The sequence below is a fragment of the Platalea leucorodia genome (assembly GCF_965183815.1).
Source record: "Platalea leucorodia genome assembly, chromosome: 3".
Taxonomy (NCBI): domain Eukaryota; kingdom Metazoa; phylum Chordata; class Aves; order Pelecaniformes; family Threskiornithidae; genus Platalea; species Platalea leucorodia.
The window spans coordinates 108,168,136-108,181,465 of record NC_138825.1 but is presented as its reverse complement, the minus strand read 5'-3'; the positions used below and the strand labels follow the sequence as shown (position 1 = coordinate 108,181,465).

The following is a 13,330-nucleotide window of genomic DNA, read 5'->3' as shown; positions in this document are numbered from 1 at the left end:
CCTAATTCTATGCATTTCTCTTCTGTATTATGGACCCCTTTGAACTAGACTTTTAGGTGGCTGTCCATTGCTGCAAGGGATTGAACTGGGTGACTGAAACAATCTCATTAATTCTCATGTTCATGTGTAGTTCACATGGATATCAAACAAACAGCTAAGGAAAAAATCTTAACTTTATGGAAACTGCATAGCAATATTCCCACCTTTTATCAGTTTTTATCCAGATGTTAATGTAAATATTCCCTGTAAGTGGCTCTTTGCGTGAAAAGATATAGTCCCTGAACATGTTTGGTCAGGAGTTCACTCATAAAGAAAGTAAAATTGGAGGTTGGTAACGGAGCACTTATTCTATGTCATTGTGGCCTACTGTGGATGTAAAAATCACACATCTTTTTAAAATCCCATGCTAGATTATATTAGTTAATGTTTCTAAATCTGAAATACCTTTTACCTTTAAGACTGTTGCCACTCAGAAATAAATTTTCCATATTAAGAATTACAGAAAAAAATCAGCAATGTTTGCAAGGAAAAAAAAAAATTAATTCTTATCATAAAAAGAAACAGTGTTCTGCAAACAAAACTGAGAAATAGTTACATTGCATACTTATGAACAACCAACAGCTAACGACTGGAAGCCTTCAAAACTGAAGAACATCCTGATTTTGGCTGAATGGCTGCAATTTTATCAAAAAAACCCTTCTAATAAGACAAGTTTTTTTAAAAAATCTGCTACAGGTAGCAAAAAATCTGACAGCTGCAGATTGCCTCCTTATTTTCTCTGCTTTGATTCTAAAAGCCTTAACGCTGCTCTTCAGGAGCTTAAGAGCACACTCAAAGCTAAAACAGTATCAGTGGCAGCACTGTATTTAAGGTACAAGATGGTCAGCAGCACAGAATAACATTTTTCATGGACACAGCTACAAGGCCAAATAGAAAAATATTTCCCATACATCAAAACTCCTCTTTTGGAAGAGGGAAAGGAAGTGTGGAAAAAGGCTTTTCCTACTTAGACACTGACAGGGACAAGATTTCTTAATAAGATTTTTTTCTTCCCCTCCAAACTCTCAAGTTAAGCAAAACATTGAGATGAACAGAAAAATATCTATTTCCAGGATGGAGATCACAATCTGTTTTTTCAGGTTTAGTTTCAAAAATTACCTCTGAATTCCTTTAACAATACTTGAGGAGACCAACTAGAGTTTTCCTAACATGACAAAAAGTCTCGTCTGGAGATTTACATGTAATGAAACACAATTAAATTAAAAGACGTTAAATACTAAATACAGACTGTCCTAACCCTTATAATTCCTCATTGCTTTTCCTTAGCAATTTTTCATCCATTTCTTCAAAAATAAAATAAGCCTAAAATATTTTGACATTTCAACAGATTAAGTAAGGCTCAGTCATGTAATAGTAATGAGTTTCATACAGGAACACAACAGTTGAAAGAACAAGACACAATTCAAAAGGCTGCTAGACGCAACTACTTGCAGGTCCGAAATATTTACGTTAAGGAAAGGATTTTAACTTGGAGAAAATCAAGTTTTCATTTGGAAGTAATTTAGTTTAGTTTTCCTGCACCAAAATAAAAAATTAAAGCAGTTGAAATTATCACATCAGCTTTGCTTACCATTTACAACAACTGGTATGTCTTATCTTTTGTGAAACACTGAGGTGAAAACATAAATAATACATATGCAGATAAACAAAAAAGTCATTAAAATCTGTTTTGCAACCATTTACATTACATAAAAATTAGCAGCTGATAAAATCCACAGTAACTTAAAATTACATTTTTTCTAACTTTTGCATATAAAAAAATGTTTACTACATCATTTAAAACCGAATATTTAAAACCCAGTGTCATTCCCACTAAAAACTACTGGACTTTGGCTAGTACTTTTGCAGGATCATGAACAGACTCATATGCAGGGGTTTTTTTAGTTTATCCTCACAGTCAGTAGCTCCCAATTATCTTGAGGGAAGCATGGTATTTAATATATGTTGAATTATGAAGATCATTACTTACAATTAGCTGTTTCAAGCCTACAAATGACTGTTCTACAGAGTTGGCATTTAAAACTTGTCTCTTCACTCCAGCTTGCTCCCCCAAGAAGCGAAGCATTAAGTCTTTTACTGCATCTCCCTTGGTGTTCATGGAACAGAAAAAGAAGAAACATAACAAGACACCGTTAAACATTATTTTTGCAAAATAAAATGTTGAATTAAAGGTGAGCAACATAGTTTTTTCCCTTTCAGAAATGCTTGTTTTTCCAGTACTTTTTGTGTGAAATAAATATAAATGCATGTATGTTTACAGCATTTTAATGAAAGCTTCTAGATTTACTCCAAATTATTTGCTATATTCTTTTTTCAATGTTTAGGTTTCAGTTAGCATAGAAACATTCAGGCTTATTTGCTTCTCATATTATTATCCTTCAAAGACTTTACAAAATACTCTTCAAAGATCTTACAAAACACAATAAGTTTACAGGTTTTTATAATGGATATTAATGTTGAAAAGTGCAATCTACTGACTGAAGATAAACATGCACATGATTGACTAGCCTTAAGTATCCACAGAAAATAAACTTTGAGATCATAAAACCAAGTCAACAGCAACCCTTCAACAAGTATTCTTAATTTCAAAAGAATTAACTCCAGGAATCAGTCAGAGAAATTGGGTTATCTGAGCTCAGTAATTTGAAGACATGAGACTAGTTGAGACAGACTTTTGAAACAGATTTCTAAAGCTAGACAAGATCAATGCTACATTTTATGTCATGGAGCAGCTAAGAGGAAGAGTGCCCAAATCCAGGTTCTATTTCCAGCTTTGCAAGCAATAAACTGAATAACTCTGTATATAGCACCCTCTGTGCCTCAATTTCCCCTTCTAATCTTTGTTCAACTATCGATTTCTGTACCTTCCCGTCTGTTGGCGGACATCCTTGTGGTGCTGTGTACTAGAGATTTTCAAAAGGTAATCAAGAAATTCAAGCTTAACGTCAAGCAGCTATTGAAAAACTGTGGACCACACACTGACAGATGTTGAAAACTGTGCTACTACTGTCTGCACACTCTTCAGGTACCATGTCTGTCAACACAGAGTGTAGGCCAGGGTGCGGGGGGGTCCTAGTCGTTGGGACTGTACACATTACTGTATACAAGAGAATCCCCTACAGTGTCAGAAGTCACCATGTGCCAAAAGCAGGTACAGAAATTATCTCTGTAAGATTTTTGCCAATCTTATGTTTTTATGCATTTATAATCTAGAAAAGCAAACATCTGAAAAGAAGGAAAATTATCAGCAATATATTAACAATATACTTATATTTTTGTTTTTAAACAGAAAGCAATTTATAACCCACATTCAGCCAGAGTAGAGATCTGTCTGGTTCACCATCCTGGCAGTAAATAGCAGACGTTCACAGAAACAGTGTAAGAAACAGAATAACTTCATAGTGGTCTTTCCCAGCTTAAAGCAGCCAGAACTTTATGGTCCATCTGTGCCAGGGGATGTATTTGCCTACTATTTTTAAACACCCACTGATAGACATGCCTCCCATGACATTTGTCTGGCTCATTTTTTGGTCTGTTTTTCTCAACAAAAGTAAATCTGAGGGCAATGAATTCTACAAATTAAAACCAGTTACATGGGCTGCAGAACAGTAACTCCTTTTGTTATGCTTATTACTCAACAGTTCTTTTGCCATAAAAAACAGCGAATCATAATCCTCTATTTACCTTAATGCTTGTATGAATTTTAGATCATGACTGCTCTTGTAAGTCAAAAGGTCCTCTTCCTTTTAGCTACCACTCACAAGAGAGAACCTCTGCACTCCTTACCACACGTCTTCTCTCTCCAATTTGTTTGTATTTCATTATGTCTTTTCAGATCTGTGTTAACTAGAACAGTATGCAGTATTTAAGATGTTAAAGCAGAAAGCGACTATGCAAAAATATAAGCATACAAAGGAATATTTGCAAAAATCGCTCTCAAGAAATACAAAAACATTCACTTGAAGAACTGAGGCAGGAAGCTGTTAGCACAGAGCACAGAAAGCAAGCCACAAAGCCTTTTGCCTAAAAAAAAAAAGTGAGCTGCATAAAACACAGTAAAGTTTAGCTATGATAAAGATAACTGATATTAACTGTTTGCACTTTCCTCATGGTCAGTGATCGGAAATATGTTTGTTTTTTGTCTAGTTTCTTGAGGAATCAGACTGCAACTACTGTTTCACTACATGGAAAATTTTTACCTCTAATGCTGTCACCTATCCTATGAATAAACCAGATTTCCATCTTTCGGACAGAAGAGTCTGAAGGATTAAGAAAAGACATTGTGTGCAAAACGACATAAATCCAAAAGAATTTGTAACACCCCCCACAACAGTACTTTGGAGGAGGAAACGTTACAAATGAATGTAATGAAACAAAAGACATCATGACAGCAGACAGTAACTAATGAAGAAAGGGATAATGGAAAAAGCATAAAAAGCAGTGCTCCAGCTTGTTCCCATGCTTAAGAGAGCACAGCTTCAGATAATCTGTACCATACGCAATCCAAGACAGGCTAAAAAACAATGTTTCTTGAATGATCAGCAAAAAGTAGCATGCAGTTGAAATTGAGAACATTGAGTATTTTTCTTGGTGTGATTTATCCACTTAACTTTTAAGACAACACACTTGTAATAAGAATCAACACTTTCTGCGTGAACAGGGGAAAAAAAAAAAGTACTGAGCTCTTCAATACACGTCATATAAAATTTCAGTCCTTCCCCATTCACTGTAAATGCACTTTTCAACTAACTTCTTTGTCAACTGCACGCAGCCTGGTTTAACATCTTGCATTAACGTTTAGCATTAGCAAAGTATTCATACCAAAGCTTTAATGAACATTGCTGGAAGCTGATTTAACATTGAAAACATGCTTCCCAATGTTTCAGTTGACATTTCAAGTACTTCACAATTATAGTTTCAGTTAAATACACAATTTGCAATACTAGCAATGTATGGAACAATGATACCAAACCAGGGGATACCAGGTAAGTCAAGGTGTGCACTTAGGCCACTGAAAAGCAGTAACTGGAAGTGAGGAGAGTTGTATAAACATAAAGCACTTCAAAACTTGTCCCTGCTGACATGGCTATGTGACTGCTTATAAATTATAACCAATGAAGAAAGCAGCAGGAATCCCCTTTAATTCCATTGATGATTTTACATCAGGTCTTACTGTAGAAATACATCACATGCACATTGCCTTAACGTCTTCTTTCAATTATGTACTAAATCGTAGATCTGCATATATTCATGTGCCCAGATTCAGGGAATCATCAGCACAAAATAGCCTTGAATCCTTGACTGGACTGAGGAAGGCAAGAGAGAACTATTGTAAAAAAGGAGGCCTAGCAGTAAGGAGGACCTCATCCTTGCAGCCTGCAGAAGGGATCATCCCTGCTGTCCACCCCATTAGCTGTCAGGAAAGAAATAATACACACTCTTGAATTATTCATCAAGGTCTAAGGGATTCTTTGGGGAAGGTGGGAAAGACCCTTCCATTTTTTTTTTTTGAAGGAGCGGAGAAGGAGTAGCTTCTTATTACAGTGTTTTCTTCCACACTAATTACTGGGCTCTGTGACAACAAACAATTGTTTTAAGATAAAGCTAACCCAAGAAGCAGCAAAAGCATGGCATTTGTCTCAAACTGGTATCATTTGCTGCTTGTGACAGAAACCTAAGATTTGTGAGATAATTCAGCTATAAATCTGGACCTGATTCATTCCAGAAACTTTTCTGATAGTTCCTGCAGATTGGGAAGTTGCTGCAGAGGATGAAAGTATCCAAAACCTCAACACCATCTCTCTAGACAACAATTCTATTACCCAGAGACATAGAAATGAAAGAGTAGGATTAGCCTATTTCAAGAAAAAAAATTACATTACGATAGTTAGCCTTAGCTGAGCATCCAGGATAAAATTGCTTCATGAGAAATACTGAATAGATCCAAGTGAAATTTCTCAAATTCTGAAAAAACACTATGCCTTCTCACTAGTTGGGAACTCTGACAGAAGAGAAGGAAATGGGTTTCCACTACTATGTTTTTCCCTTCATGATCTCATCTGGAGTTTTCCCTTTAATTTTGGGGTTATCCCTTCCCAGTAGCTTGTTCCAGCACTCAATCATTCCCACAGGTTATACTTTTCCACTGCTTAGGGAAGATACAGATGATGCAATTTCAGTCAGTGTTAACATTATTAAGAGCACTGTGAACATCAGTGAAAAATGTAATTTCCCACTTGGTTGCAACAGTGAATTCCACAGGGAAAGCAAGCTGTCTGCTTTCAGACTTTGTAGTACAGCATACTGATTTTGTATATATTCCAAATGTGAGCATTATCTTACTAACTAGGAGGACCAGAAACTAACTGAAACTAATTAAAAATATAACCAGCTTTGGATTCTATGGAAACTGTCAACACTGGTTTTCAACGTACCCAACAAATTCTACTATGAATAAATCAGATCTGGTCTTAGCCCCTTCACGTATGGGTAGGCAGTGACATTAAATTTTCTAATAAGGATTGAAGTAACACACACAAGGTGACCATCAGCAACAATATGAAGCACTATGATATACATATTATTGGACAGCTCTAATACAATATTTCTAAAATATAATCATACACTAAGATAAAACAATAGACTCTTACCTGGATATTATCAAATTTTAATCCGGGCATGGTGAGATTCTCTTTATCTATGAACACGGTGCTGTATTGTTGTGTGGCAACTGAAATTAGAACATTCCTGGTTTCCTCACTAGGAAGCCAAGCATCATTTCTTCTATCTAGTTCACTCATATTTAAGGCTGTGGCAAATGGATCATCACTCCCAGCAAAAACAGCTTGGATTTGTGAGAACGGCTTGGGGGATTGAGCTATTTCTAGAGATGATGGAGGACCACCTGCTTCAGGTCTCCCATTTTCTGCAGAGAAAGTAGGGTTAGGTGAAGCACAAGAACTGTCTCCACCATTAGAAAGAGAGGACATTTGTTCTGGAACTGAAGAGCTTGCATTGGGGTTACTAACAGAAATAAAATTGGATGTGGTAAATGAATCAAAAAAATCAGAAGCTAAAGTATTAGTGTTAACAGTGTCACCAAAGAACTTGCTTAGACTAGGACTTGGTTGAACCACCTGTGGATTAGACTTCACTGGAGTCTCAATTATACTGCTAAAACTGGGAGATTTTACCATCTGAGGCTCAAAACCGTCAGGTAGGAACAACTGTGGCTGGGTATTAGCATTGTTTGCTTGGCTGAAGATGGTACACACAGGAATAGGCTCAGCCTCAGGAGATGGTTTGCTAGCACTGGGTGACGATATCTGGTCCTCAGGTTTGCTTTCATCAATATTATTTGGTTTTGTTTCAACAGGAACATTGTTTCCCAACTTTGGCTCCTCCTTCACTGCTTCCTGAACGGATTCTTCCTTTAAAGACGCCTGATCATCTGTTCCAATCTCAGAAATGTCTTTGGGTGTTTCTTCATGTTCAGTTTCACTCTCATTACTTAAAAACTCTTTATCCACTTCTGCTTGTGTTTTTTGATTATCTTTAGCTTCCATTTGTTCTACAATCTCTTGCAAACAACCAAGTTCACCTGTGTCATCTTCACTGTTGTTTGGAGAATCTGAAATAATGACACTCTCCATCATTTGTTCGTTAAGTTTATCTACAAAATTATTTGAGTCTTCTGACACAGTTTCATTCCCTTCAGACTCAAATTCATCTCCACCAAGATCAATGGTTTCCTCATGAAAGAGAATTTCTTCCTGAGTTTTCTGTTGAACTATGTCTCTGCTGTCATCTTCATATGAGGTGCTCTTCACATCCTTAGCGTTACTTTCATTATTCTCCATAGTAGCTGAAGAGGAAAAATCCCCACCAAAACAAGTATTAGTTTTATTACTCAGGTGGCTCAGGTGCCACCCTGAAACTCCTAAGTATCATACAAACACTGAAATTCTTGCTTCAAAAATATAGTCATTTCACTACTTGATAGCTTCCATCTAACATCTACCCACAGAATAAATTAATCCTGAAAAAGGCTTTCTCTTTATCCTTTTTGCAAGTCGCAAAAATACTGGGATTAAAGAGCAAATGCCTCCCACTGAACACAGACAAAACGATATTTGCTTTTCTGCTCCCAAAGACGAGCTCGGTCCCGGTTCACGAGAAGGAAAGGGTGGGCGCAATCGCAGCGGACTCACGCCGTCACACTGCAGGCTGCCCGGCCGGGGGCCGGCGCTGCTTCCGTCCCCCCCGCCGCCCCCGCCGCCGCCCGCCCCGCAGCCGCGGCCCCGGGCTCCCGGGGATCGGCCCTGCCTCCAGCGCCACCGCCGGGTCCCCCCGGCCCTGACGGCCCCGCGGCGGGGGTGGGCGCGGCCTCCCCCCACAGTCCCCGCCTGGCGCGGCCCGGGGGGACCCCGCCGCCCTCCCTCCGGGCCGGGGCCCTAAGGTGGCCTCAGCGCCCGGCCACCTGGGCGCCCCTCGGCCGGCGCAAGAGCCGCGCAGGCCGCCCTCGCCTCCTCTCCCCTCCTCTCTCCTCACCTCCGCGCCGCGACGGCGACAGCCCCGCCAGGCCACCCCCGCTCCGCCACCGCGCCGAGCGCCGCTCCCCACCGCGCCTGCGCCGCGCGGCGGGCGGGATTGCGCATGGGCAAACGCACCCCCCGGAAGCGGCCAGCAACGGGCAGCGCCGAGGGCCAGAAAGGCCGGCGGGCAGCGGCGTGTGCCGTGCTGCGGGGCCGCGATGGAGGACGATGCGCCGGTGATTTACGGGCTGGAGTTCCAGGTGGGCGCTGGGGGAGGCTGACGGAGAGCTGGCAGGTGTCGGTCCTGCCTCCGGGAAGGCGGTGGCTGCGGGGCCGGGTGTGTGTGGTGGGGCAGGGGAGAGCCGGGGCGGGCTGTGCGGCCCGCTCGCGGGGAGACCGGCGTCCCCTCGCCCCCCTGAGCCGGTACCGGTGGCTGTTGGTGGTCCTTGGCACTTGGCCGTCGCGTTGGGGTTTTGAAAGGTTGCTGAGCACGGGGCAGGAGCTGGGTCCCTTCTCCAGCACTTGCCGTTCCCGGGGCAGGTGCGCCGGTGTGGGCGCAGGGGCCGAGGGCAGGGGTTGTTTCCCTCGTGGTCGAGCGCAGCCTGGCTGGGGGGGCTCCTGCTCTGTCACCAGCCCCTGGTCCACCCCTGGAGAAGGCTTTGTCTTGCTCTGGGGTGGTAGGAAAATGCCGGCAGTCTCAAAGAGATTCTTATAGTTGCTTCTTTCTTTTCAGAAATTTAAAAAAAAAACAAACTGTTTTTGTAAGGAGAGGGCATAAAACTGTTTCTGATAAGTTGCAAATGTCTGTTGGTTATACCCACCTGTAAAGCTACTTGATTTTTGTGGGATCCCTTGCTGTGGGTTCCATGTCTGTGCATTTGTCCCATAGGACAAACCTGTCCGTCATATTTATGGCGATAAGGAAATGGGACTGTTGTTGGACTGTCTGACTTAGGAACTTATTGATCATCTTCATAGAGGAACATGAGTCTTTTGTCTAACAAAGTTTCTAAAAGTTCTGGGAAAATAAAGAGGTAGGCAGCTGGATGGGTGAGAGGGACCCTAATTTATGATTCTTTTCCACAAGGGTTACACTCAGCTGTTACATGTTCTCTTTGGCAACAGCTGGCTCATCATCGTTGCCATTATAGCAGTAATAGGAGGCGCTGTGTTTCTTCTGCAGCTCACAGAGCAATGTTTTCATTCTACAGTGGGTGTAGTAATATAAATATGTACACATGCATTTTTTTTTTTTAGGCATCTTTACCAAAGTGCTCATGGAAAGTAACATATGCAGGTTCTCTGTAATGGGTTTGGGTGTCCTGGTTACTGAGTTGTGTGCTCTCTAATCCTGACTATACCAATAGATCTCCTTAGCAAATTGTATGTTTGTTTGGCTTTCCTCTTGTATAGGAGCTAGCGTGTAATAGTCGCCTGCACTAAATGTTAAATCTACTGAAGTCTGATAATATGCTATCATTTTGTGATTGGCAAGAGATGGCTGTAACTCGTACTTCAAAATTAATAAAACTTATACTTAAGTATCTTTTGCAGAATAGAACATATATACTGTACTTAATAAAATTCATAGCTTCTTTCTAGTAGGTCATATATAATAAGTCTTCCAGAAATTTTGGAAAGCTAGCCTGTGTGTTATCTGGGACCCCCATGGACCTGACCCCCCCGGCTCCCCAAATCACACATCTCCTACGGATCTCTTCTCTTCTTCTGCGAAGTGTGGAACAGGGCTGTCTGGTGGGAGAATAAAGTAAAAGGGCTAAGGGAGTGGCTGTAATCGAAGAGAATTACAGTTAATACAGATCACTTAGAGAGAAGGTGGGGAAAGAAAAGATGGTTTATGGCTAAGTCAGAAAAGGAGCATAGAGATCAAGGTTCTATTTCTGATCTCCATTAACTGCCAGTGTGGCTTTAAAACAAAATGCATCTCTCTGAAAAAGGCTCTGATGGAGAGACTGAAACCTAAAACTGGTGTGGTTCTTCCAACTTGCGTCTCCAGGTCTGATAAGACAGACTGTTATTCTTTTTAAGCCTGGTAGATAATAATGGCTAGCTGCATCATCACAACTACAGCTTCTTTCCAGTGTGTGTCAGAAGCACTGTGACTGAAAGCATCTCTTCAGATGATTTTTTTCATCCCGGTTTAAAGAATTTTCCTGTTGTTTCTTGTGTTTGGGTTTGTTGTTGTTGTCATTTCCAATCTTTACTTCAGCTCTGTGACAAGCTTGTTCCAAGTTGAGATTTGAAATGATAAAGTATTAAAAAGAGGGAGGGACCTTCTTACTCTATTTGTGAATAAAAATTATATGTCACAAAACCATGACATCTAGAAGCTACACGAGGAACTGCAGACTAAGAAGCTATATGTGGCTCCAGCAATCAATAAGAATCTGTCTTTGGCCATTGCCAGAGAAAATGTAGTTGTGCAGATATGCCTTTCATCTGATCTGATGTGGCCAGGTTTATAAGAAAATAAAGCTGATTCCTCCTAGGGTGCCATCCATCAACTAACTTAAAATTATTTCTGCACAATTTATGTTCTTTTTTGTGTGCAAAATGTGTTTTGATGTATTGGCTTAAGTAAGGTAACTTAGAATAATGAACAAATACATATATCTCTTCTGAATCCAGTTTTCATCACAAAAAGGCTTAGTGGAACAGAGAAGTCTTACCTAGAAGAACCACATCACTCACAATTCTGACACATGAGAATGGAAATTAAAGATACAAATCCTGAGCCCTTATACAACTGTGTATAATTACTTAGCATGTGTAACTACTGCACAAAAAGTTTTACCAAGTAACTGAGAAATAGTTTTGTTGTGTTTTCTGGGGTGGAGGAGGGAAGCTAAATATTTAACAGCAAAACAGGATTAAAACTAGTGATGAATTCAGTTTTCTGAATGATTAGTTAAATTTTTGACCTGATTAGTTTCCCCTGATTTACTAGATGGCTGCAACTCTTTCTTTTTGTGCTGTTTATAACGTTCATATAACCCCAAAAATGTTGTTTCCCAGAGTGGTCTTTTTGTCTCTTTAGCGTGTCTGTGAGATATATGACCATTGTACAGACATACGAAATATTTGAGTTTTAGGGTGTGTGATTCTTTTCATTACTTTTTTTTTTTAAAGACAATACCCCACCATAGTTGCTCTGATCATTCAACTGTAGTGAAAATGAGAAAATCACAGAGGAATGGCTGGTGAGTGAAAATGTGAGATGCTGCTTGAATTGAGGACTGAGTGATGTAACTGTGGATCATGATGATGAATATGGGGCAACAGCAGTAGCTGCAGAACGTTTCAATACAGAAAGGTTGCTCTTCTAAAAGGAAGCTTAGTAGACTTCACCAATACCCTGAATTATGAGAATGTGGTAAATGGGGTTTCAAGGGTATTGCTAAATGCTATTTTTTTGTCAGTGAAATTATATTCTTCCTTGTCCAGTGTAGAGTTGACCTATGTTTGCTATCTAACCTGGAGTATGCGGTATGTTTACCGTGTTGAATAGGCTTCATTTTCAGGGATTCACAATTTTCCCCATCCTATTCTTTGAGTGTTTAAACAGTGATGTTTTGAGTAGGCGTGTAAGCACCACTAAATATCTCAAAATACTGTATTGGCCTTAATTTATGGTTGACTGGATGATGCTTATACCTCTGAAAATGAGCTGTGTGCAGGGGTGCTTTCCAGGATAGGTATTTGGCTCAATTGCAATGCCAACTGTCATTCTTGGGGGGACAGCTTACACCTCACTTGTTTACACGTGTGCAGAAGCTAGCCAGCATCATGGGGGAGGGAGGAGGAACATTGCTTGTGCCAGAGAGTGATAATTATGGAACATGTGTTTGGCACATTTAATGGATTTTTGGGATATCACAATACTGAGCTGAATTTCAGCATGCCAGATACTCCTACTGCATGTTACATGTTACATTTAAGAATACCATCCAGAGATCTACCCCGGCGACAGGCACTGTGGTTACTCCAGCCCCAGCAACAGGCACTATGCCTGAACCAGAGAAACAACCCATGGTAGTATCAGTTGCCTCTATACACAAGAAGAAATACAAAAGAAAATCAGCTCATTTAGTGAGGGATAAAGATGAACCAGGGCCATCAGGAGAACAGGAGGAGGAAAAGGCAGGAACCCATAAATGAGATGGTAACCACTCGATCTCTATCCCTGAGTGAGCTGCAAGATATGAGAAGAGATTTCAGCCGTAGTCCAGGCGAGCACATTGTCACCTGGCTGCTCCAATGCTGGGATAACAGGGCCAGTAGCCTGGAATTAGAGGGTGAGGAAGCCAAGCAGCTGGGATCCCTTTCTAGGGAAGGGGACATTGACAAAGCGATTGGAAAAGGGGCAAAAGCCCTCAGCCTCTGGAGGCAACTCCTGTCAGGCATGAAGGAAAGGTATCCCTTCAAGGAACATGTTATATGTCACCCAGGCAAGTGGACCACCATGGAGAGAGGTATCCAGTACCTGAGGGAATTAGCCATGCCGGAGGTGATTTATAATGACCGGGACAATGAGCAGTTATGCAGAGATCCAGATGAAGTCAAGTGCATGTGATCCATGTGGTGGAAGTTTGTATGGAGCATAACATCGCTGTATGCCAACTCATTGTCAGTAATAACCTAGAAAGATGGAGAGGGACAAACGGTGGATGAATTGGCTGGCCAACTCCGGCAATATGAAGAAAGTCTCTCTTCCT

General features: G+C 40.8%; 2 protein-coding genes across 10 annotated transcripts in view; one reads left to right on the top strand and one right to left on the bottom strand.

Moving 5' to 3' along the window:
* The window catches only part of TRAPPC12 (trafficking protein particle complex subunit 12), a 53,532-nt gene extending 44,853 nt beyond the window's left edge, over nucleotides 1–8,679 (bottom strand). For all 4 annotated transcript variants that reach the window (XR_014227715.1, XM_082307222.1, XM_082307223.1 and 1 more), the window contains exons 1-3: nucleotides 8,611–8,679; nucleotides 6,711–7,924; nucleotides 2,030–2,146 (exon numbers count right to left, since the gene is read on the bottom strand). Coding sequence is in view for 3 of the 4 variants with exons in the window: in XM_082307222.1 (XP_082163348.1) it covers nucleotides 2,030–2,146; nucleotides 6,711–7,919 (1,326 nt within the window). In the remaining variant the exon portion in view is untranslated. The remainder of the gene's footprint in view (nucleotides 1–2,029; nucleotides 2,147–6,710; nucleotides 7,925–8,610) is intronic.
* A 62-nt stretch (nucleotides 8,680–8,741) lies between these two features.
* The window catches only part of EIPR1 (EARP complex and GARP complex interacting protein 1), a 96,448-nt gene continuing 91,859 nt past the window's right edge, over nucleotides 8,742–13,330 (top strand). For 3 of the 6 annotated variants that reach the window (XR_014227568.1, XM_082305781.1, XM_082305782.1), the window contains exon 1: nucleotides 8,742–8,854. Coding sequence is in view for 2 of the 6 variants with exons in the window: in XM_082305781.1 (XP_082161907.1) it covers nucleotides 8,813–8,854 (42 nt within the window). In the remaining 4 variants the exon portion in view is untranslated. The remainder of the gene's footprint in view (nucleotides 8,855–13,330) is intronic. The other 3 variants (XM_082305784.1, XM_082305783.1, XM_082305785.1) reach the window with 2 other exon arrangements.